Source organism: Eutrema salsugineum, unplaced genomic scaffold (genome assembly GCF_000478725.1).
Source record: "Eutrema salsugineum unplaced genomic scaffold, Eutsalg1_0 scaffold_11, whole genome shotgun sequence".
NCBI classification, from domain to species: Eukaryota; Viridiplantae; Streptophyta; class Magnoliopsida; order Brassicales; family Brassicaceae; genus Eutrema; species Eutrema salsugineum.
The window spans coordinates 5143021-5166660 of NW_006256901.1; the positions used below are offsets into that span (position 1 = coordinate 5143021).

Sequence of the window (23640 nt, forward strand, 5' to 3'; positions counted from 1 at the left end):
CATCATTTGGTAGTTGAGATCGGGGCTCTCAGGGAGCACGGAGTATCTTAGAGTTGGGATGCTTACTTCTGCCGGACAGAGGGCTTCAAGTCCGTATGCTAAAGAGAAGGGAGATTGTCCGGTTGACCGTCTGGGAGTAGTTCGGTGTGACCATAAGACTCCGTCGAGCTCGTCCGCCCAGGTGCCTTTCTTAGCCTCGAGACGCTTCTTTATGCCGTCTAGGATGGTCTTGTTGGTTGCCTCGGCCTGACCGTTGCCTTGCGGGTACCGCGGGGTCGAGAAACTAAGACGAATTTTGAACTTTGCGCACCAATCATTGAACGTACCAGCAATAAATTGCGGTCCGTTGTCCGTGACGATCTCATGCGGGACCCCGTGTCGGCAAATGATATACTTCCAAACGAATTTTTGTACGTCCAGTGCGGTGATCTCAGAGTATGCTTCGGCCTCGACCCATTTTGTGAAATAGTCAGTCATAATCAAGATATACTGTTTTTGGATTGTCGACCGGCATAACGGGCCAACGATGTCCATGGCCCACCGCATAAAAGGGTAAGGTGCCGTACTGGTTTGCAGCAGCTCGGTTAGCACGTTAATCAATCGGCCATGATGCTGGCACTTATCGCACTTCATGACGAACTTCTCGCAGTCCGCGTTCATCGTCGGCCATAAATAACTGGCTTTTTTTTATTTTCAGGGCAAGGGATCGGCCTCCTGAATGATTGCCACCAGACCCTTCGTGGATTTCGTGCATGATTTCGATTATCTCATTCCCGGAGACACAGGCCAAGAGTACGCCGGATGCGCTCCAACGGTATAGTTTATCTTTGTGCATTGTGTAATGAGCGGCCCGGACTTTAAGACGGCGAGCAGCCCATTTGTCTTCAGGGACTTTGCCGTTGAGGAGATATTCTCGTAATTCGGCTGTCCAATCCTCAGCGGACTCGTTCTCTGGGTTTTCGCTGGTCGACGGGCTGTGGATTCCTTCAGTTATGTTCTCAAAGTCGTGATCGGCGGCTAGATCCTCGAGATCTCGTTCGGCATTCTCCTTAAGAGCTTGATCGGCATTCTTGTTTGACGAGGTCGGAATTTCGTCGTAGTTCCGTCGTCGGGTGGCGACATTGCATTTTGGCGCTGTTTTTATGCTTGGTTCTGAGATACTTTCGACCGGGATTTTTCTCTTCATATGCGGGTCGGAACTGGAAGCTAGGGCGGCTAGCGCGTCAGCAGATGAGTTCTCACCGCGAGGGATTTTGGTGAGTTCGAACGTCTCAAATTCCAAAATGAGTGCCTTAGTTGTTGTTAGGTACGCGTCCATTCGTTCGTTTTTTGTCGTGTATTCTCCACTTAACTGACTTGCGACGAGCTGCGAATCGCAGAAAGTGTGAAGATGTCGCACGCCGAGCTCTTTAGCCAATCGCAGCCCGACAAGTAGAGCTTCGTACTCACACTCGTTGTTGGACGCTGGGAACTCAAAGCGGAACGACTGTTCGAGGATCTCACCGTTTGGGGATTTTAGGCGGATTCCGACACCTGATCCTCGGTGTGATGACGATCCGTCGACATGTAAAACCCATAGCTCGCGGGGCGGCTGTTCGACGATGAACTCTTTAGGGAGCTCGATCAGAAAATCGGCGAGTACTCGCGATGGTTCGATTCTTGTATTCTATATCGTACTCGCTTAGTTCGACGGCCCATTTCGCGAGGTGACCTGATTGGCTTGGACTATGTAGAATGATTCGGAGCGGCTGGTCGGTTAAGACTGTGATTGAATGGGACTGAAAATATGGCCGAAGTTTCCGAGCAGAAGTCACCACTGCAAGCACCAACTTTTCTAAAGTCGGGTATCTGGCTTTGGCGTCACTTAGCGATTTGCTGACATAGAATACGGGACGCTGTTCCCCCCTATCTTCGCGGACTAGAACACTGCTAACCGCCGAAGCGGAAATAGCGATATATAAGAATAGCATCTCGCCATTCTCGGGTTTAGCTAGAATGGGGGGAGTCAAGAGATACATTTTCAGCTGCTTGAAAGCATCTTCGCACTCGGCACTCCAGGTATGATGCTTGTTACCTCGCAACAACTGGTAGAAAGGCAGACACTTATCCGTCGATCTGGAGATAAATCTGTTCAGAGCGGCGATTCGGCCTGTGAGTTTTTGCACCTCCCTTTTTGAAGTAGGGGAAGGTAGGTCTAGAACTGCGGATATCTACTTTGGGTTAGCCTCGATGCCGCGCTCGGTGACGATGTAACCCAGGAACTTGCCTGCCGTTACGCCGAAGGTGCACTTGGCGGGGTTGAGTTTCATCCCGTACTCGTTCAGAATGTCAAAACACATTGATAGGTGAGATATGTGGTCCTTAGCGTGCAGGGATTTAACCAGCATGTCATCAATGTATACTTCCATCGTTTTTCCGAGCTGGCTGGCGAACATGCGGTTCACGAGTCTTTGGTACGTGGCTCCCGCGTTGTTGAGGCCAAACGGCATGACCTTATAGCAGTAGATTCCTCGATCCGTGATGAACGAAGTCTTTTCCCGATCATCCGGATGCATTAGGATTTGGTTATACCCCGAGAAGGCTTCCATGAAAGATAACAGTTCGTTGCCGGCAGTTGCCTCTACCAATCGATCAATATGTGGTAGTGGGAAACTATCTTTGGGACAAGCTTTGTTCAGGTCGGTGAAGTCGACGCAGATCCTCCTCTTCCCATTCTTTTTCTTCACAACTACCGGGTTTGCTAGCCAGTCCGGGTATCGAACTCCCGTGATCGAACCGGCTTTGAGCAATTTTTCGACCTCATCGTTAACCGCTCGTGCTTTCTCGGGTCCGAGCTTGCGTCTCTTCTGTTTGATAGGCTTGTATGTAGGATCGATATTTAGCTCGTGGCAAGTGATCTCTGGATTGATTCCGGGCATGTCGCTGATATTCCATGCGAATGTGGAGACGTTCCTCTGGAGGAAACTGATGAGTGCTTCCCGAATATTTTTGTCGAGTTCGGCCCCTATGCCGACACATTTTTCTGGATCTGTCGGATCAATGCAAACTTGGTCGACTTGGCTCTGTTTGGGTGGACCGAACTGGCTTACTGCGGCCGCATGATCTTCCTGAAAGAGGCTGATGACGCATGCCCGTGCGAGACTCAGTTTGCATTCGGTCAGATGGCATAATCGGGACGCAGTCTGGCTTCCTTTGAGGGTGAAAATCCCTGACGGGGTTGGGAACTTGACGCATTGATGGAATGTTGACGCGACAGCCTACATGTCGAACAGCCATGGCGTCCCCAAAATCGCATTATATATTGCCGGTTTGTTGAGGACCAAGAATTTGATCATTCGGGCTGACCCGCCGACATAAATGGGTATTTTCACCGTTCCTACTGTCCTTGTTTTCTCTCCGGTGAAACCGGTCAATGATTCCATATAAGGCTTGATCTCGGAATCCGGAAAATCCATATTCTTGAGTGTTTCCTTGAATATGACGTTTACCGAACTCCTCGTGTCGATTAATATCCTGCTTACTTCGACGTCTCCGAGCTGAAGTTCCACGACAAGGCAATCGTTATGAGGCATATGTACCCCCCGCAGGTCGGCTTCGGTAAATAACGGTGGTACGGTTGTGACCGTTGTCTGGGGTTGCGAACTCGATGCTTGCCGGCTGTACTCTTGAGGGCTCGAACGGAATAATTGCATGATTCGAGGGCTCCCATAATCATATTGACCTTCTTCCTGGTTTTGGGTACGTTCGTTTCTCTATTCGGTGCTTCGCGGTCTTGTTTAGGGGGAGCAACATGTTCTTCATCAGAGTCGGCTGCCTTAGCAGTCTCTTGATTGCCGGGTTTGTTTGGTCGCGGGTTCGGTCGCCGGGGTCCCGGTTTAGGCAGGTCTGCGGTGTCGATCTCGTCCTTGCGGAACTGTTGAAGTAAGAAGTCCCTCAGATGTCGGCATTCCTCCGTGCTATGCCCATATCGCTCGTGGTATTCGCAAAAACGTTCGCTTAGCGGCGTATCGTCGTCTTTATGCCATGTGTTCCAAGATTTCGGCGGCCGTCCTGACTTTTGATTTGACGGTCCTGCCTGGTTCACTACTCCGCGCGGTTTGCCGAACTGGACTTTTGTTTCCGAATTATCCTTTGCGGTCAAGGTCTGGCCGGGATTTGACGCTGAATACTGCCGATCTTTGGCGGCCTCTTCTTTTTCTTCTGCGATGAAGATGTTTGATTTGTGGAGCGCGTCCTCGAGGGTGAGGGGTCTGTTCCTGCGAAGCTCTTTATGAAAAGGTGATTTGTACCATGTTTTCTGGTATAAAGCTTCGAGGGCGGTCTCGTCGTCTACCGTGCAGTGCACCACGATTTGCTTGAAACGTGCCATGAAGTCTCGGAGTGATTCGTTTTCACCCTGTGATATCTCCCACAGCTCGGAGTTACGGGTTTTCTGCCCAATGAACATCGAGAAATGCCTTGCGAACTTAGTCGGAAGCTCCTTGTAGTTATCGATGGAGTCGGCTTCCAATCTTGAGAACCAATCCAAAGCAATGCCTTCGAGGTGTAAGACGAACAGTTGGCATTGGATTGCATCCTTCTGCTCGGCCGAGGTGAACTTCAGTCGGTTGATCACGATACCGAACGAGGTTAGAAAATGCCTTGGGTCCGAGTTCCCTTCGTATGAGCGCAGTTTGAACTTTTCTAAGTTGGGGACGGGGACGTTGGTGATCCGGGAAGTGAACGGGGTTTTCTGTGCTTCCTGGATGACGCGGTCAATTTTCAGGTGCCGAACTGGTGGCTTGGTGAAATTTGTAACTAATTTCTCGCAGTTGGGCCTGCATCCGTTCGATTTCCAGGTCACGCGCCGTTAGTTGAGTCCGTATGTGCTGGGACGGGCATTCGGACTGTTGTTGTTGCTGTATTACCGACCGTGCCACTGTGCACTGCGGGTCTCGTTCTCCTTGGAAGTCGCTGTTGAGGTTCCGTCGTCGTAGCGGGCTTTCTTGCTGCAAGCTAGAAATCTGCGCGGTGAGAGTCGCGAATTTGGCATCGTTGCTTCGAACCAGCTCTTGCATCTGAGCAGCGAAGGCGTTCATGAGTGCGGTTGGATCGAAGGCAGCTGGCGAAGCCTGATGAGCTCCGGTGCTTGAGCTCGGTTCTGCCCTGATATGCTGTGCTGCAGGTTGAGGTCGCACGGGGCTGTGCTCGCCTTCCCCCGTATGTCCTCCGACCTGGGTGGGGTTGTCAGTACAGGTCATTTGGCTTCCGACCTGGACTGAGGTCGGTTGTCCATCGTCTGAACGGGTCATCTGACTTCCGACCTGGACTGAGGTCGGTTGTCCATCATCGGTCGTCATGTCTTCGAGGTCGATTACCGAATCGGGCCCCACGGTGGGCGCCAATTGTTGATTGTGGTTCTCAACTATTCAGGGGTCGGTTCGGTAATTCGAGTTCGGGAGATTAAATTGATTGAATTTTATTAAGTATCCAATTACAGTTCGTTCAGTTCGGAGGTCTCTCGACGAACTCAATATAATATTCAGGTCTCTATTCTCCGGGTCCGAAAAAGGTCCCTTCTACAGTAACAATTCTACTATTTATAGTACATAAGCGAGGAGATGTTCTAGGGCTTCTCGTTCAGCTCTCACCGCCTCTTATCGCTGGGCTTCTCTCTTATGGGCCGCGCCGTCAGGTCAGGCCCATTTTGGCTGAAACCGTCGTAAACCGAGATCAATTGGGCTGGTCTCGGTCTTTAACCAGTCCGAACCGAAGAGCAAAGCGTACCACCAACAGTGGTATTAGAGCTCTTTGTCATATGATTTTGGTGAAGAAAGATCTAGATCAACAAAAGTATCAAATATCACGTTTTTTTCGACCAAACAGAGGAGAAAACTCAGAGAACCTAGATCAAAAACTCATATATCAGGTTATTTGAGAAGACCCAAGATCTCGATCAATAATGAAGAAGCTTTCTCCAAGAAAAAAATCAGATGTGGTGGGTTACAGTAGGTCTACGCAAAATTAACCGAACTGACCGAAGCAAACTTTTCGGTTTTCAGTATCCATTCAGTGGAGGTCCAAACCGATCAGCAGCTTTCAAAATTGGAATAGGCTATTGGTTTGGTTTGTCTAACCGACTTAGACCAAAATTTACAAAAAATATATTCAAGATTCCAAACTGAACCAAACCGAATAGAAAAAATTGACCAGATAATGTATAACCGAAATAACCCAACTGTAATCGAATTTCAACAAAAAAAAAGAGAAAATTTTGCCCAATTTGCTAACCGAACCAAAATAACTGAGCGGTTTTGTTCGACTAACCCGAATTCTTAGGCCTAGTAGCAGATTTGCAGATTGTATCCCTGGGTTGGTGGATCAGCCCACAAACTATTGTTATCATAATACTGTACAGGAAAGAAAGAGGAGAGAGAGATCAAACCATCTTCTAGGTTTACAATAATCATACATTGTAGTCTATCCCTTATTAAGCTCAGAGGATATTAAATTGAATGAACCACATACATTCGATGAGGCAAAGGAAAACATGGATTGAAGCAAAGACATATATAGTATCTGATGAAAATGGAGTCTTTGAAAAGGAATGAAACTTGGGTTTGTCAATAGGATTTTCAAGTTAAAACCTTGTACTCTGCTTTTATCACTGGTGGTTTGTAGACATTTTAAGTTGGACCGGCTTGATGTGATGACTGCAATTCTTCACGGAACATTAAGATGAGAGATTCCTTCATTAGAAGACAGGCTTCTTTGCTTAAGATATGTGGCTTGAAGCAATCTCGAAGACAATGGAATCAGAAATTCGACTGTTTTATGATCAAGAAATAATTTTACAGGTCTAGTTTTCATCTACGTGAAGAAAGTAGACGTTGATGAGATCAAGAAGATTATGACAGTCAAAATCAAGAACTGAAATAAAGGATTTGGACAAAGCAATAATCTTCGAGATGGGCTTAATTCGAGACAGAGTTAAAGACACATTGATCTTTATCTCAGGAGAAGTGTCATAATAAGGTTTTGCAAAGCTTTTGAATGACTCAAATTAAGCCAATTCAAACTCCAATAGCTTCTCATTTCAAGCTTAAGAGGTCTGACTAATGAAGAACAGAGTGAAAAAGCAGCTTTTGCTCATGTTTAGTGTATCTGATCCCTTAAAGGCTTCTTATGTCACATGTTCTCACAACAAACAATATTTTATATGAAGATGATTTAATCATTAGAAGCAAATTAAGAGGGTGAACCAGATAGTATTTCCGATTACAATAGAACTCTTAGTTCCCTGATAAAGAATGAATCAAATCAAAATCTATCAACTTGATTAAAAACTTGGGAGGAAAAAACAAAAACAGAGAAAGCTAAAAGATTAAAAAAACCTGATTTGTAAAACCTGTTCGTGGCACTACCAAAACTTTCCTAACAAGTTGGTGGTCTGACCATTTCTGCGAGAGAGGTTTATGTACATCACTCCCTCCTAATGTGTTAATTCACTTGCGGTAATCTTCAAGTAGAAAGTTTTCAAAACCGGTCCCTTTCAGTGTCTTTTGAACCTCTTCCCAGTTCTGTACGTGCTGTGACAAAGGACCGTGATGAATCTTCACTTGCCGACTCTTTAAATTGAGTTTTGGGACCTTTAGAAACTCTTGCACATCGTCTAGCCTCTGCAAAAGAAAAAGAAGAAGATGATAAGTCTAAGAAGAACATTGTTTGCATTGAAACTAGTTAGGAACAAAATGTTCTCACTGTTCGATTCTTGACAACATCTTCGTAGTAAAGAAAGATATGGCGGGTTGTATTGAAGTACGAAAGTGCTTTTGAAGTCATCTCTTGAACCTGCTTCAGATCAGCTATCAAAAGACTCGTGTTGATCAATGGCTTGTAGCGCGCCAATATCTCAGCCTGAAACCATTTTCTTTTTCACATGTTTAGATTTACAGAACACAAATTTGCAAAGAAGGAGAAATAGAAAGAAGGAAACCTCTTTAGGGGAATGGACGTGGGACTTGTGAGTACCATTTAATAATTTAGCATCTCTATCATAAGAATTTGCAAGAACTGAAATCATCCTCCGCAAGAGGTTTCTTCTAAAGAGAAAAATAGCAGAGACGCCTCGGGTTTTGAAGTAATCTACAATCTCTTCATGGTGTTTCATTAGACCCTGCATATATGTTTCATCCCCAACCAATAACCACATTACAATGTAAACCAGATGTGAAACACACGATACAATATGAACAATCACGTCAATTAAATGTGTAAAGAACCTATCCAATAAACCATTACATGAAAAATAACAATGTAAAGACTGACTCTTTTTTGAAAGAGATCAAAACCATCAAAAATCAATCAAAACGCGCGTCAAGGGCGAGAATCACAAACAGAAATTGATAAAAACCAGAAGGTTACCTTCTCTACGACCAATTTCTCAAAAAAAAAATAAACAGTGAGGCAATCACAATACAATTCTTCCCTAAAGCAAACAAGTTATAAGTCTAACGCCAAAAACTAGGAGCTCTTATCCAGAAACTGTAGCTCGACCCTAATTTTTAACTTATATAACATGAACACTGACCAAATAACAACAGTGGAGAGCACCTCATAGTTTAGGATTTGTTTAAAGGACATAAAAATCATAAATAAGTTATCCCAGTATCTAAAAATCACATACACAGATCTTCTCTAACCGAAGTAGTCTATCTTATTTTACCAAAAAAAGTAGTCTATTTTATGTTTAAATTATATAACCTAAAACTGACCAAGTAACAACAGTGGAGAGCATTCCACAGCGTAAGATCATCACAAATAATCGATTTCAGTATCTAAACTATATTAAAACAGTAAGTAAACATTAGAGAGACTAGAAATAAGATATTGTGAACTTAACGGATCTTTATCTTTATTGCAATCAAGATTTAAAACATTTTTTAGAACCTTACCTGATTAAGCATCCACTTCAAACCAACGGCAGAAGTGCACTCGTTCTTAGAGGCACTACTCAACCAATCTAGATTATAGACTTTGTCCAAGGTCTCGAAAATGGTCGACACATTAGCTCTCCTATCTTTAACCGAAAAGATCTCCCCGTTCGAGCTTATGTTAGTATGATTGTTTAGTAAAGTCTCAAACCAGCCGCTACCAGATCGCTGCATCGAGAGAATCGCAAAATACCTAACGGGATTGCAAGAACACTCCTCCCTAACCAATTCCAAAACCCCACAATCAACACACATAAGCATCACAACCAAGAACCAAACAAAAGATGATAAACACTCTTAATTACCTGCTATACGTCTTAGGTTTAGGGTAATGGACATATGGTATGTCCCATGGTTCAATGTTAGGCTCAGGACAAGGTCTCTCAAATACTTCAACGTTCAAGAAACCAGAACTGGGGACGACACCGATTTGTTTTAGACAAATGGAGCAGATGTAAACAGCACAGACCATCACAAACAAGAGAACGACCATTCTCAACACAAGTGGGGATTTTTTAGGAAGCTTGAAGACGAAACTATCCTGCAATAAAACAAATACATTTATGAGTGAGTTTTTTTGTTTTGCTTGTTTTAGAAACAAAAAAAAAAAACCTTAAATCAAGGGCAAAAAACAACATGGGCACCACATAAATTGAAAATTACGCAAGACCCAGATGCAGAAAGATTCAATTTTTACAGAAACCCATATCGAAAATCAAACGAAATTCCTCAAAAATCAGCTCAAACAAGAGAAAAAACCTAATCAGATTAGACGAAGATAACCTAAAGTCTAAATACCCACAAAACAAAAAAGTACCTTTGGGATGAGAGAGTGTTCGTCGCCCATGGCTGCTTCGGTTTAGAGATAGAGAGAGAGAAGGAGAGAGAGTTAGAGAGATTTAGAAAGGAAGAGAAGAGAAAGGCATTGAATTATTCAGACACCATCCAGCTAGAAAAAAAAAACAGAATAATGAAAAATCGTAAACACAAAGTGGCTTTTCTCTGATCAGCCCATACAAAAGAAGAAAAAATAAATAAATTTCAGGAAAAAAAAATCAAGAAACCTCGAGGAAAATTTTCTTTTTGAAAAAAAACAATGATTAGAGATGCCCGAGAAACGTTGTTTGTGGAGCTTCTTCTGTTATCGTTGGATTTGGGGTTGCTTCGAAATTACGGATCTCTCTGCTCTAATTATTAAACTTTTTATATGCGACTTGGAATTCAGATGCTTGCACTTGCTCAGGAGAAATAAGAAAAGAAGAAATTTTGGGAAAAAAAAATAAAGCGCAAAGTTCGAGACGAACTCTCGAGCTTCGAAACGGTATCGTTTTCGATGATTCCGACATGCACACTATGGCATCTTCCTTTTTCTAATTATTTTTTTCTAATGTAATTTCAGTTTTATAAGCTTTTTTTTTCAATTTTTTGTCGTATTTTATTTTCAATTTAAGAAGCAACAATTAGAATATAGTATTAGTATGATAATAACGTGTGACCCATTCCAATTTTGTAGGTTTGACTTGTGCTTTTCTTTTTTAGTTATTGGAACCTCGGATTCTCGGGTTAAAGTTTGACTTAATCCACATGGTTTAGCTTTCTTATTTTCCTCTGCGTCTGGTTTTTCTTCAGTTCAAGCAAACAAGTGAAAAATTAGGAAAGTCGAAGTAGAGACCAAAGCAAGCAAGTGTAGTAGATTTAGATGATTTATGTTTTCGATTGATTGTAAAAGATATGAATACAAAGTTATGATAAGATTTCTGGAAGATCATAACTTTGGATATATATTCTCGGTTCATATATTTATTTCGCTTTTTTGCTAAACTAGAAGAAGACGTCTATATAAATATGAATATTTATTCTATTAAAACAGAAGCCACATTTAGTGCTTGCATCTAAACACTTCCAATTTTTTTTAATAATATTTTTTTTTTTTTATATTTAATTTCCGAAAATTAGTTATTAATTTAGATATTTTTAGATTTCCTAAAATCTAGGTCATCTTTAATTTAAATTTTCAAATTATTAGAAATTTAATTAAATTTAGTTACAAAAATTTGCATTCAATTTAATTGAAATTCAAAAAATTCAAAAACAATTATAATTAAATTTTATTACAAAAATTTAGATAATAATTTTAATACTTTAGAATTTCTTAAATACAGGAAAAATTTAATTTAAAATTTTAAATTTAATAATATTTTTATAAAAATGCATAGTAAATAAATATTTTATCGTATTTTATCATAAACAATCGATCTAAAATATCAAATATTTGAGATTAATAAATATTTATATTATACAATAATATGATCGAGCTGATAAGAGTTTTTTATATATATATATATATATTTAAAGTCCATGAGTTAATTTATTAAAACATGTAAGATATTAAGATGATTTAAGCAATTAAACTAACATGTTAGCCCGTTTATATATATATATATATATATATTTTTTTTTTTTTTAATAGCACAAATAGTAAATACATATCTTATTATATTTTTTATAATCAATTGGTCCAAATATTCCATATTAGTAAATATTTATAGGGTTATACAATTATAATTATAGTCTTATACGGGTTAGTTTGTCAAAACATGTAAGATATTAAAAATGATTTAAGACAACTAAACGGATGGATTAGCAAATTCATAGATATATAGATTGTTTATGTGTAAATCTAAATTCACATAATAATAAAGTTTATAATTAACATTAGATCAATGTATACTTAATTAACGTATACTCTTATTCTACTAATATACAAATTTTACTGTTTAAACTTAAAATAAGATAATAATTTTTTGATTTAAAAAAATAAATAACAAAAATAAATTATATCTAAACAAAAACGATAAAGGCAACTTATATTAGAAATAAAAATAAAACATTCCCGTGCGGACGCACGGAGTTAAAATCTAGTTTTTTAAACAAGCACACGATAATTTTTTGGGATAATTACTACTATTTATGATTTTCAATATGATAAAAACACTGATTTTTAATTTTTTTTTTTTTTTGAAACTACACTTTTTATATGTAATGAGAAGGGAGGTAAGTAAGAGCAGCTACTTTGTGCTAATTGTTGCTCCACTTCAACATAATTAAGCGTCTGTTTTTCGTATATCATGCTCGATCATTTGTGAAGCCTAGTTTCTCTGCTTGGATGTTTCATTGGCTCAAGTAGTAGAAAGAAAGGTTCAAAAGAAAAAAATGATGGAAAATATTTCTGGTCTTTGAATTTCACAGTAGTGTTGTGATTGTGCAAAGGTGCGACTCTGTTCCTATAGTGCAGTTTGATATCATCAAAATTCAGATATAGGATTGATATTAGTACTAGAAATTATAGTTCACTACTTCACTGGATAGCAGAGTATCAAAATTAAACTCTTTAGTGGATTTTACTTGGTGCTGATTTTTTATAGGGGCAATTGTATTTATAAGACAAAAAAATTATAGTATTGTTTCCTTAGTACTTTTTCAAATTTTATCATTTCTGGATTTATATACCTTTTTATATAATTATGAAAAATTAAAAAAATACTTTTAAAATCTAAAAATTTTGAGAAAATTCAGAAAAGAAAAAATAAATTTTCTATTACTTTTTTTGAAACAAAATTTTAAAATATATATTTTACCAATATTCTACGAATTAATAGAAAGTATATTCAATAAATCTATAAATTTATAGAATATATTATCTATTATTTCATTAGTTTTCTATGAAATATATAAAATTGGTTATCTACAATTTTTTATATTCTATAAAGTTATGAAACTGTATTCTATAACATGTTCATTTTTCTACAACTTAGTAGAATTCTATTTTTACAGTAAACTCTTTATTTTATAACTTTGTAGAATTCTATTTGTACAGTAAATTATTTGTTCTACAATTGTAGAATACAAATTATACAAAGCGGTTAACTAAATCTCTGAGATTCTAGGATCATGTGTCGAATATCTACAAAATCTATTTGTTTTTCTTTTCAAATTATCTATTTTCTTAATTTATTTATTTGTAATTTTGCAGAGGGAGGGTGGTTCTGTCTCGAAAAGGTAAAGAGATCTGGCCTGCCTGTCTTCTCATTTGCATAACATCTCTGTCACGTATCAGGTCTTCTCTCGATGCTTGAGCTAAGCTCCTCTCAGCCTCTCTTTCCCTCATCTTCTCACGTCTTTGATCTTCAGTGAGGAAAGGACAAGTTCTCTCGTCGTGAGAGATGTGTCTGCAGGTGAGACACCAACGATCGAGTTTTTCATACTTCATCTCTACCCGAACCACTTCTCCGGATTGAAGCCTCGCCCTTGCTGTGAATCTCAGAGGCTCATCTGCATTCAAGGAGATCTGGATCCTTGCAGCTCGTGCATCAACAGCTCTTACATCCCCCAGACGGTTTCCAATGACACTGAAGTTTTCTTCCATCCCCTCCCTCTGCAGGAAGAAACCCGCAAGCTCTCGACAAATGCCAAAGATGGAAGCTCCAACCCAATGAAGGATAAGAAAGGGAACCAAATTCCCGATGAAAGGCGCCTTTCTGACAGAAGACCTGATAGCGTCTGGAACAGAATTGAAACAAGTGCTGGTTACTGTTCTGAAGCAAGACGGTATGAAAGAAGACATGAACCTGCAGATGAAATTCACCCCAGTATCAGAGAAGACTCAAGAGATAATGAACCTGGATATCGAAAGAGACGATACGAAGAATCCTTCGCAACAAGCAAGAAACAGATGGGGAAGAACAAGCAGAAAGACATACCTGGGAAGGACCATTCCTCCGCTAAACCTCCATTGGCGAGACTCTCAGCAATGCCAACTAAGTCTTCTGACTCTCAGAGAACTATCTCTGATCCTCCAGCCAAAGCTAAACAGGGATATTCTTCCTCGGAGCACACGCGTAGTAGACCGTTCCACCTCTCCCTTACCAGTAAGACATCAAATCTGGGGAAAGGGAAGATGTATGCAACCGGTGAATCTTCAAAAGCAGGCAGCTCAGCAAAAAAAGCTCTCACTTTTGAACCTGCAATCCCAATTGAATCAAACTCCATTATAGGCCAGCCCAAGCTTAGCAATGCGATGACTCTACCCCCACTGGAACCTTGTATCCATGAAAATTGGTATGAATAGACTCTGGAGGAAGATAGAGAAGATATAAAATCTTACCACATCAAAACCAAATGACGAACAGCTCGAGTTCCCGATGGAAGTGGTCATGGAGACAGGCGGAGACTTAAGGACTTTTCACAATGACCAGGAGAACGAGTTGTTGGAGGATGAGCTTATGGAGGATCCAGCTTTGCTTACCAAAAATGAAACAATTGAGGGTATTGATGAGGAAGACGAATGGATGAACGATGATGATCTCTTTGATGAAGGGGAACTGGACGAACTCCTGAAAGATGTAGACAGCCCTGAGAAGGATCAAAATGGAGAAGACCAGGAGATGATCGATGAGCTCGCGATTCCTGAGGAGAATCCGCCGACGTTCCAACCTGCTTCCTGGTTCAGATCCCCCGAAAAGGCTGATGTCGGGAAGAAACCGGCGGCGGAAACTGACAAGAGCACCAGGGTGACCGGAAAAAAGAAACCGGTTCCGAGATCGCCGGCGGCTCGCGGTTTATCCCTGAAGAAGAGGAATTTTCCTCTGGGCCGTGTCTCTCCAAAGACTAAGGGGAAAGGAAAAGGCCCAAAAACAGGCCCAGGCCCAACTGCAGATCAAGAAGATAAGCCCAAGGGAGATAAGGGTTCTAAGGCCCAGAAGAAAAAACAAAACACTGTAACCGGTGGGGAGGAAGCCCAGAAACCGTTTAAACATAATCCATGAACGTGATAGGCTGGAATTGTCAGGGGGCGGGAGCCGACCTGACGAAGGATCACCTAGAAGAATTGCATCACTGTTTTCTCCTCGTTTTTTATTTTTATCAGAAACTTCCAGAGAATCTCTGTGACTCCACCTTTCAAAATAGCCGATTTTGTTCATGCCTTGACATGGGTACCTCGGCATAGCCCATGCCGAGGGTTTTATGCCGAGGGTACCATGTTTCTGGGCTTGTAATCTTCCCTTGCAGTTTCCATCGTCCAAGATGAAGAACACCTCGACATTAAACACCCCGAGGAATCATTCCATGTTTTTAAAACATTTCAAGTTATTTCAAATGCCTCGGTACGGTCTCACCCGAGGTACTGTTTGGTCGAGGTTGTGCAGCAAAGGTTCGGACATTTTACCTCGGGCATCTATACCAAGGGTGTCACACCGAGGTGAATGGCTAATACTTAGCCATTTTGGGAAGATCAGTCTTTTTGACTAGCACCTTGATACAGCTCCAGCCGAGGTAAAATACCGAGGGTTGGACACATTTGGTTCGGAAAACCTTAAAGCTACCTCGGCATAGTCTTGTACCGAGGCCATTCCTAACACTTAGTCTCCAGGGGATAAACTTCATGGCCTCGTTACAGCCCATGACGAGGTAACAACCCAAGGCCTGACCTTTTTCATTCAGTGGAAGACCCTCGGTACAACCTTACCGAGGCTTTCAAGCCGAGATGTTTGTCCGTTTGCTCTAAAACCTAAGGCCGCCCTGTTTAAACCTCTTCCAACACCTGTTTCTTCATTTCCACAAGCAAGATGACCTCTTAAATCTGAGACCACTTAACAAAACCCTTAAAACATTCTAAAACATAAAAAGAAAAGACAGAAAAAGAAGTATGTACAAGGATAAGCTTGGGGTGTCTCCCAAGAGCACTTTGTTTAATGTCACTAAGTTTGACTTTTCATACCCATTACTGGGTTGGAGGATCATCAAGATAGACTATGGTAGCCCTCTCTTTATGTTCTGACACCAAATACTGCTTGACTCTCTGCCCATTAACAACAAAACCTTTGTCATCCTTTCCTTCAAGAACCAAAGCACCATAGTTTCTCAACTAAAGAACCCTGAATGGACCTGACCACCTTGACTTCAGTTTACCAGGGAACAACTTGAGCCTTGAGTTGAACAAGAGGACCAAGTCACCTTCTTTGAACTCTTTCTTCAAGATTTTATGGTCATGTAAAGTCTTGGTCATTTTTTAATAAATCCTTGCACTCTCATAAGCATCAAGTCTGATCTCTTCCAACTCATGTAACTGGAGAAGCCTCTTCTCTTGGGCAGTCTTGATTTCAAAATTCAGCAGTTTAGCAGTCCAAAGAGCCTCATACTGCAGCTCTACAGGTAGATGGCAGCTTTTCCCATACAACAGATTGAAAGGTGAGGTCCCAACGGGGGTTTTAAAAGCTTTCGTATAAGCCTAAAGTGCATCATCAAGTTTCTTAGACCAGTCCTTTCTAGATGCACTCACTGTCCTTTCTAGGATTGCCTTTATCTGTTTGTTGGAAGTCTTCACTTGTCCACTGGTTTGGGGGTGTTATGAAGTTGCCACCATGTGCCTAACCCCATGCTTCCTTAGCAAACCCTCTAGAGTCTTGTTCACAAAGTGAGTCCCACCATCACTGATCACAACTCTTGGGAAACCAAACCTGGGGAAGATAACACTCTTGAAGAGCTTGCACACCACCTTTGAATCATTGGTTGGGCAATCAATTGCCTCCACCCACTTGGAGACACAGCCACCAAGATGTATTGGTTCCCATAAGAGCTGATGAATGGCCCCATGAAATCTATGCCCCAGCAGTCAAAGATCTCAACCTCCAAAATTGGGTTTTGAGGCATCTCACTCCTCTTTGATATGTTGTCCTGCCTTTGACATGAATCACAACTTGAAACCACACCTTGGGCGTCCTTGAACATTGTTGGCCACCAAAAACCAGATTGCAATACCTTGGCCACCGTTTAAAAGCTCCCAAGTGTCCACCATAGGCTGAACCGTGACACTCTTGTAGAACTGGCTGGACCTCTTCCTCAGCTAAACATCTTCTGTATAGATGATCCTTGTTGAGCACATAGAGAAATGGCTCATCCCAATAATAATTCTTGATGTCTTTAAAGAACTTCTTATTTTGATATCCACTCAGCTCTGGTGGTTCAACCCCACATGACAAGAAGTTCACTATATCAGCAAACCATGGCAACCTGCTTTCTCTAATCGTATCAACCTTCTCAACCTTAATGTAACTCTTGAGCACCATAAGTTGTTCTTCAGGTAAAGAGTCATTAAGAGGGATCTCAGAATCCAATCTTAGTCTTGAGAGGTGATCAGCTGCACTATTCTCTATTCCTTTCTTATCCTGAACCTCCATATCAAAATCTTGCAAAAGAAGTACCCTTCTCAACAACGTTGGTTTTGCATCATTCTTTGTCATCAGATATATGTGCAGCATGGTCTGTGTAGACCACCACTTTAGAACCAACCAGATAGCTCTTAAACTTGTCAAAAGCGAATACTATAGCAAGGATCTCTTTCTCAGTTGTGGCATACTTTTCTTGAGCTGAGTCTCGAGTCCTACTTGCATAATATATCACATGGAGCTTCTTATCCTTTGATATCATTGTTTTATGGTTTTTAACCATGGCATATGTCTTATTTATAGAGTCTTTTTAGTGTTTTTCAAGTCTTTTGGAGTCTTTACAGGTCTTAGGTACGTTTGGAGCTTAACTGGTAGTTTTGGAGCACTTTGGAGCTAAATCAGGATCAAATTCGCGAAGGACAAATCATGTGCATTGGTGTCGCTCGACACCATGGAGAGTGACACTCGACACTTGTCAAAGAAATAAGGAAAACACGATTTTGTTTCCTGTTTGAAGAAGGAGTTGGGCCTAGAAGTTTCCAGTCTGTGTTTTTAGAGATACATGTTTTAGAGATATAAATAGGGTTTTTAGTCTCTCTTGAACCTTACCTTAGATTTTCGAGCAAGACATCTTTGTGTATTTTTTGGCTTTTGCGATTTTCAGAGCTTGGGGAGACAAGTCTGAACTCTGTTCGTTTAGAGAGAAGATTTCGAACCTCTTTGTTTATTTTATTCATCTTCTTATTGCAATCTATTCAATCATGTCTTTTGCTTCAATATCCATGTCTGAGTAGTTAGCTTGTTAGGTTTAGGGTTCTCATTAAGGTTTTCTCTGGATGCTTGATTAATTGATTTAGTTAGGGTTCATAATCTGATTTGTTCTTCACCATAGGTTGTTCTTAAAGCTAATTCTGGACTGATCACCTAGAACTTAGATCTTAGGTTGCTTAATTGACATGGAAGTGTAATTGAATAACTGGAAAGAACCTAGGGTGAGCAAAGTGGCTATTCGCAAAGGAATTAGGTTAGATGCTTTGTGAACATTCGAACTTGTGTATTAAGGCTGGTTTAAATCTGTAGGATTTGCAAAGAAATTTGGAATTCTAGGATTTTTACGTAGATAATTCTCACAACGGAAGTTGGTCAATTATAATTCTGTGTTTCGAATTCAAGAACCGTGCTTATACCTGAACCTTGACTAATCAATTGATTTGCATTCATTGATTTCCTGAGAAACGCCCTAAGCCTAATCTCCATCCATCTGATTCTTGCAAACGTTTTCACTGCTGTTTAGTTTATTCCTATTGCATAGCTATTTATTTCCTATATTTCTGCTTAGCGTAATTCGATCTCTAGTAGGTTTATTGAGTGATCTCTTGTCTCTGTTGTTCGACCCCTGCAATACTACAATTGCACATCTGTGCTCTTGCAGAGTAGCCTAGGGATTAAAGTTTGAGCAGATCAAGTTGGGTTTTTAGTCTCTTATGAACCTTACCTTAGATGTTCGGGCAAGACATCTTTGTGTTTTTTTGGCTTTTGCGATTTTGAGAGCTTGGGGAGACAAGTCTGAACTCTGTTCGTTTAGAGAGAAGATTTCGAACCACATTGTTTATGTTATTCATCTTCTTATTGCAATATATTCAATCATGTCTGTTACTTCAATATCCATGTCTGAGTAGTTAGCTTGTTAGGTTTAGGGTTCTTATTAAGGTTTTCTCTGGATGGTTGATTAATTGATTTATTAGGGTTCATAATCTGATTTGTTCTTCACCATAGGTTGTTCTTAAAGCAAATTCTGGACTGATCATCTAGAACTTAGATCTTAGGTTGCTTAATTGACACAGAAGTATAATTGAATAACTATAAAGAACCTAGGGTGAGCAAAGTAGCTATTCGCAAAGAAATTTGGTTTAGATGCTTTGTGAACATATCAAACTTGTGCATTAAAGCTGGTTTAAATCTGTAGGATTTGCAAAGGAATTTGGAATTCTAGGATTTTTACTTAGATAATTCTCACAACGGAAGTTGGTCAATTATAATTCTGTGTTTCGAGTTCAAGAACCATGCTTAAACCTGAACCCTGACTAATCGATTGATCTGCATTCATTGATTTCCTGAGAAACGCCCTAAGCCTAATCTCCATCCATCTGAATCTTACAAACTTTTTCATTGCTGTTTAGTTTATTCATATTGCATCGCTATTTATGTCCTATATTTCTGCTTAGCGTAATTCGGTCTCTAATAGGTTTATTGAGTGATCTCTTGTGTCTGTGGTTCGACCTTTGCAATACTACAACTGCACATCTGTGCTCTTGCAGAGTAGCTTAGGGATTAAACTTTGAGAAGATAAAGTTGGTTTTTTAGTCTCTTATGAATCTTACCTTAGATTTTCGAGCAAGACATCTTTGTGTTTTTTTTGGCTTTTGCGATTTTGAGAGCTTGGGGAGACAAGTCTGAACTCTGTTCGTTTAGAGAGAAGATTTCGAACCACATTGTTTATTTTATTCATCTTCTTATTGCAATATATTCAATCATGTCTATTGCTTCAATATCCATGTCTGAGTAGTTAGCTTGTTAGGTTTAGGGTTCTTATTAAAGTTTTCTCTGGATGCTTGATTAATTGATTTAGTTAGGATTCATAATCTGATTTGTTCTTCACCAAAGGTTGTTCTGAAAGCTAATTCTGGACTGATCACCTAGAACTTAGATCTTAGGTTGCTTAATTGACAAGGAAGTATAATTGAATAACTGGAAAGAACCTAGGGTGAGCAAAGTAGCTATTCGCAAAGAAATTTGGTTTAGATGCTTTGTGAACATATCAAACTTGTGCATTAAAGCTGGTTTAAATCTGTTGGATTTGCAAAGGAATTTGGAATTCTAGGATTTTTACTTAGATAATTCTCACAACGGAAGTTAGTCAATTATAATTCTGTGTTTCGAGTTCAAAAACCGTGCTTAAACCTGAACCCTGACTAATCGATTGATCTGCATTCATTGATTTCCTGAGAAACGCCCTAAGCCTAATCTCCATCCATCTGAATCTTACAAACTTTTTCACTGCTGTTTAGTTTATTCCTATTGCATCGCTATTTATTTCCTAAATTTCTGCTTAGCGTAATTCGATCTCTAGTAGGTTTATTGAGTGATCTCTTGTCTCTGTGGTTCGACCCCTGCAATACTACAATTGCACATCTGTGCTCTTGCAGAGTAGCTTAGGGATAAAACTTTGAGCAGATCAAGTTTTGGCGCTGTTGCCGGGGACTTGATTTCCCCATTAAACCTTAGTTTTTGAGTTTCGACTAAGTTTTTCCTAGTGTTGAGTGTCGCGTGACACCTTTCGTTTTTATAACCTAATTTACTTATTTCGTTTTCTCTCTTTTTCTTTTGTGATTCAGGTTTATGCATACTCGTGGAACCAGAGGCAACAAGGACATCCCGCTAGTGAATTTGAGCAACGAGGAGCTAGCTGAGTTAGAGCGAACGATCAGAAAAGCAAAGAAACCGGCAGAGATGGAGAACGCAAACGGACTTGTTCGTGATGATGCTGGTATCTAGAGAGACCAAGAGGGTCATGTGTGCAATGAGAGAGGCCAAAGACTTGATGGAGATGGTAACATCATTCCACCAGCACCTTTACTGGTGAATGTTGTTGACCAGAATCCACCTCCTGCACCGCGTGGTAATGCTGTGGTCGTTCCAAATCAGAGGAATGTTCCAGTATCGCGTGTCACCAATCGCAGAGCGAAGCTGATATTGCTCCAAGTCTGAAATCTGTTGAGGAAAAGGTATACAAACCTAAAGTGCCTTACCCAAAGAGCCCTAGGAAGTCCAAGCAAGAGCTAGATCATGCACGGTGCAAGGCTTTGATGGAAAAACTTGTGATTGAGATACCTTTGGTTGATGCTGTGAAAATCACTCATGTTATCAAGCGTTATGTGAAGCGAATGGTGACCAATAATATCAGCCATGAATAGAGAGTGATGATGATTTCTGAGCAAGTCAGCGCTGTGATTCAGAACAGGATTCCAGAGAAGTTGTCTGATCCAGGAAGCTTTGTCTTGGATTGCTCCATCATCACGGAGAGATTCAAGAGATCGCTGTGTGATCTGGGTTCAAACATCAATCTCATGCCGTATTCAGTCGCTGTGAATCTCGGCATGACTGACTTCAAGCCGACGAGGATCTCTCTTATCCTAGCTGATTGATCGACGAGGACACCTGAAGGAGTACTGGAAGATGTTCCAATCAAGGTTGGAGATTGCATGATACCAACAGATTTTGTTGTCTTGGAGTATGGAGAGGAACCTAAGGACCCTCTTATCTTTGGAGACCTTTTTTCTAGCGACTGCAGGGCTATCATCGATGTGAGGAAGGGCAGAATTGCTTTGAATGTTGGAGACTTGGTCATGAACTTTGACATGGACAAGCTGATGAAGAAGCCCACCATCAATGGTCAGACCTTCTACGTCGACACTCTCACAGGCTTCGCAGAGGAGATGTTCCAGGAGATGCACCCTGCGGACCCTTTGGAGAGAGCTCTGATCTCGTCTGCATCTGAAGCAGAGCACCTGGAAGAAATTACTGCATCATATGTCAAGATGCTGGACGCAAGCGAGCAGGTGATGCAGCTGGTGGCTCAAGAGGAACCGATCGAAGTTCCTGCAAAAGCCAAAAAGCTCAGCGATTGGAGTGAAGAAAAAGCTCCTAAGCTTGAACTCAAAGCTTCCTGCCGGGCTAAGGTATGGATTCCTGGGACCTAATTCCACTTATCCTGTTATTGTCAATGTTTCCTTGAATAATGCAGAGCTCACTTTACTGCTAAGCAAGCTGCGCAAGTTTCGCAAAGCTCTTGGCTATTCTCTTGATGATATTTCAGGTATCTCTCCGGACCTGTGCATGCATCGGATTCACCTGGAGGATGAGACGAAGTCGTCGATTGAGCACCAGAGGAGGCTGAATCCAAATCTGCAGGAAGTGGTGAAGAAGGAGATCATGAAGCTGCTGCAAGCTGGGATCATCTATCTGATTTCAGACAGTGCTTGGGTCAGTCCAATGCACGTGCTTCCTAAGAAAGGAGGAGTCACAATTGTGAAGAATGATAGGAATGAGCTGATTCCGACGTGAACAGTGACTTGTCACAGGATGTGTATCGATTACTGGAAGCTAAACGCAGCGACCAGGAAAGATCATCGCCCTCTGCCTTTCATCGATCAGATGCTGGAGAGATTAGCAAATCATCTGTATTACTGTTTCCTCGATGGGTACTCAGGATTCTTCCAGATCCCCATTCACCCAGATGATCAGGAGAAGACCACCTTTACATGTCCATACGGCACTTTCGCATATCGCAGAATGCCTTTTAGACTTTGTAATGCTCCTACGACTTTCCAGCGCTGTATGATGTCCATCTTCACAGATATGATCGAGGATTTTATGGAGGTCTTTATGGATGATTCGTCAGTTTACGGATCATCTTTTAAAGACTGTCTGGACAACCTCTGCAAGGTTTTAGCTCGATGTGAAGAGAAGCACTTGGTCCTTAATTGGGAAAAGTGCCACTTTACTGGGCTAAAGCTGAAATTCCAGATGGACACATCGTTCCTATGGATGGTGCACCTCCTGCCTGAATCACCATCAAGTCAAGCTAATGACTTTAAACAAACGCTTGGTGGAAGGTAATCCACTGGTAAGTCTGTACATAAGTCTTTTTTTTTTCAGCTTGTTTCAGCTAATTTTCGTTTTTTTTTCGTTTCGTGATTTAGGTGAAGCAGAGACTGGTGTCGAGCGACATCAACATCGGTGTCGCCTGTCACTTGTTTCTGCTTATAAAAAAACAAAAAAAAATTCGGAATTGGCTTAACCGGAAATCCAGAACCGGAGTGGAATCGGGAGTTGAATCGGGCACAAGGAGATTAGGTTCACTACGTACAAGTGTTGGGCGACACTACCTTGGGTGTCGCTCGTCACTACTGATGCGAGCAAAAGCGCGGTGTTGGTTGTTTTCGTTTTACTAAGCTTCAGGTTTTAAATTTATAACCCCTAAATGTCTGCAAGTGCACAGATGTGTGCTGTAGTACTTAGGGTATCGATCCATAGAGACTTAGTTGTTTCAGTACGAATTCACTGCAACGCTTAAATCAGATTAGAACTAAAAAGGTTTTGGTTTTGGTTTTGGGTTTTTGTTGTCACTAAATCTAAACTAGAAAGCTAAATAAGTAAAAGCAATTGAAAGTGAAAGCAAATAAAAGCAAGTAAAAATCGATTAAACAAAAGCGAATGAAGGCAACTAAATGGCGATTAAACTAGGCGATTGAAAGCAAAGAACAAGCAAATGAAAAGCAAACTAAATTGAAGGTTGTAAGCAATGAAAGACAAACGTTGGGGCTCAAGGGGTTTCGCAGGGGTTCATGGTCTATGCTAGGTCGATTTTAAACAAGTGACAA

At 40.9% G+C, this 23640-nt stretch overlaps 3 protein-coding genes across 3 annotated transcripts; all 3 read right to left on the bottom strand.

The window, feature by feature from the left end:
* Positions 1 to 619: 619 nt before the first annotated feature.
* LOC112089750 lies at positions 620 to 2018 on the bottom strand. Its single transcript, XM_024160503.1, has 2 exons — positions 1643 to 2018; positions 620 to 1533 (listed from the first exon to the last, which is right to left on the bottom strand). Exons 1-2 carry the CDS (start codon positions 2016 to 2018, stop codon positions 620 to 622), a joined length of 1290 nt encoding a protein of 429 aa, XP_024016271.1.
* A 5210-nt stretch (positions 2019 to 7228) lies between these two features.
* Positions 7229 to 10310, bottom strand: LOC18025860 (nodulation protein H). Its single transcript, XM_006409467.2, has 6 exons — positions 9790 to 10310; positions 9278 to 9513; positions 8934 to 9192; positions 7976 to 8155; positions 7741 to 7896; positions 7229 to 7658 (listed from the first exon to the last, which is right to left on the bottom strand). Exons 1-6 carry the CDS (start codon positions 9817 to 9819, stop codon positions 7485 to 7487), a joined length of 1035 nt encoding a protein of 344 aa, XP_006409530.1. The 5' UTR covers positions 9820 to 10310; the 3' UTR covers positions 7229 to 7484.
* Positions 10311 to 12987: 2677 nt separating this feature from the next.
* Positions 12988 to 13398, bottom strand: LOC112089751 (uncharacterized protein At4g02000-like). The gene has a single exon (XM_024160504.1). The coding sequence runs from the start codon at positions 13396 to 13398 to the stop codon at positions 12988 to 12990; it is 411 nt and encodes a 136-aa protein (XP_024016272.1).
* Positions 13399 to 23640: the final 10242 nt, after the last annotated feature.

Bases quoted from the DNA above. Each gene is read 5' to 3' on its own strand.
- LOC112089750 (XM_024160503.1), bottom strand. From the start codon at position 2,018: ATGTATCTCTTGACTCCCCCCATTCTAGCTAAACCCGAGAATGGCGAG. The intron at 1,534-1,642 runs GTACTCGCCGAT...ACCGAGGATCAG, and splicing joins CAAGAATCGAACCATCGCGA to GTGTCGGAATCCGCCTAAAA.
- LOC18025860 (XM_006409467.2), bottom strand. From the start codon at position 9,819: ATGGGCGACGAACACTCTCTCATCCCAAAG. The intron at 7,897-7,975 runs GTTTCCTTCTTT...AAATGGTTTCAG, and splicing joins ACGTCCATTCCCCTAAAGAG to GCTGAGATATTGGCGCGCTA. The intron at 7,659-7,740 runs GTGAGAACATTT...TTTCTTTTGCAG, and splicing joins ATGTTGTCAAGAATCGAACA to AGGCTAGACGATGTGCAAGA.
- LOC112089751 (XM_024160504.1), bottom strand. From the start codon at position 13,398: ATGGAAGAAAACTTCAGTGTCATTGGAAACCGTCTGGGGGATGTAAGA.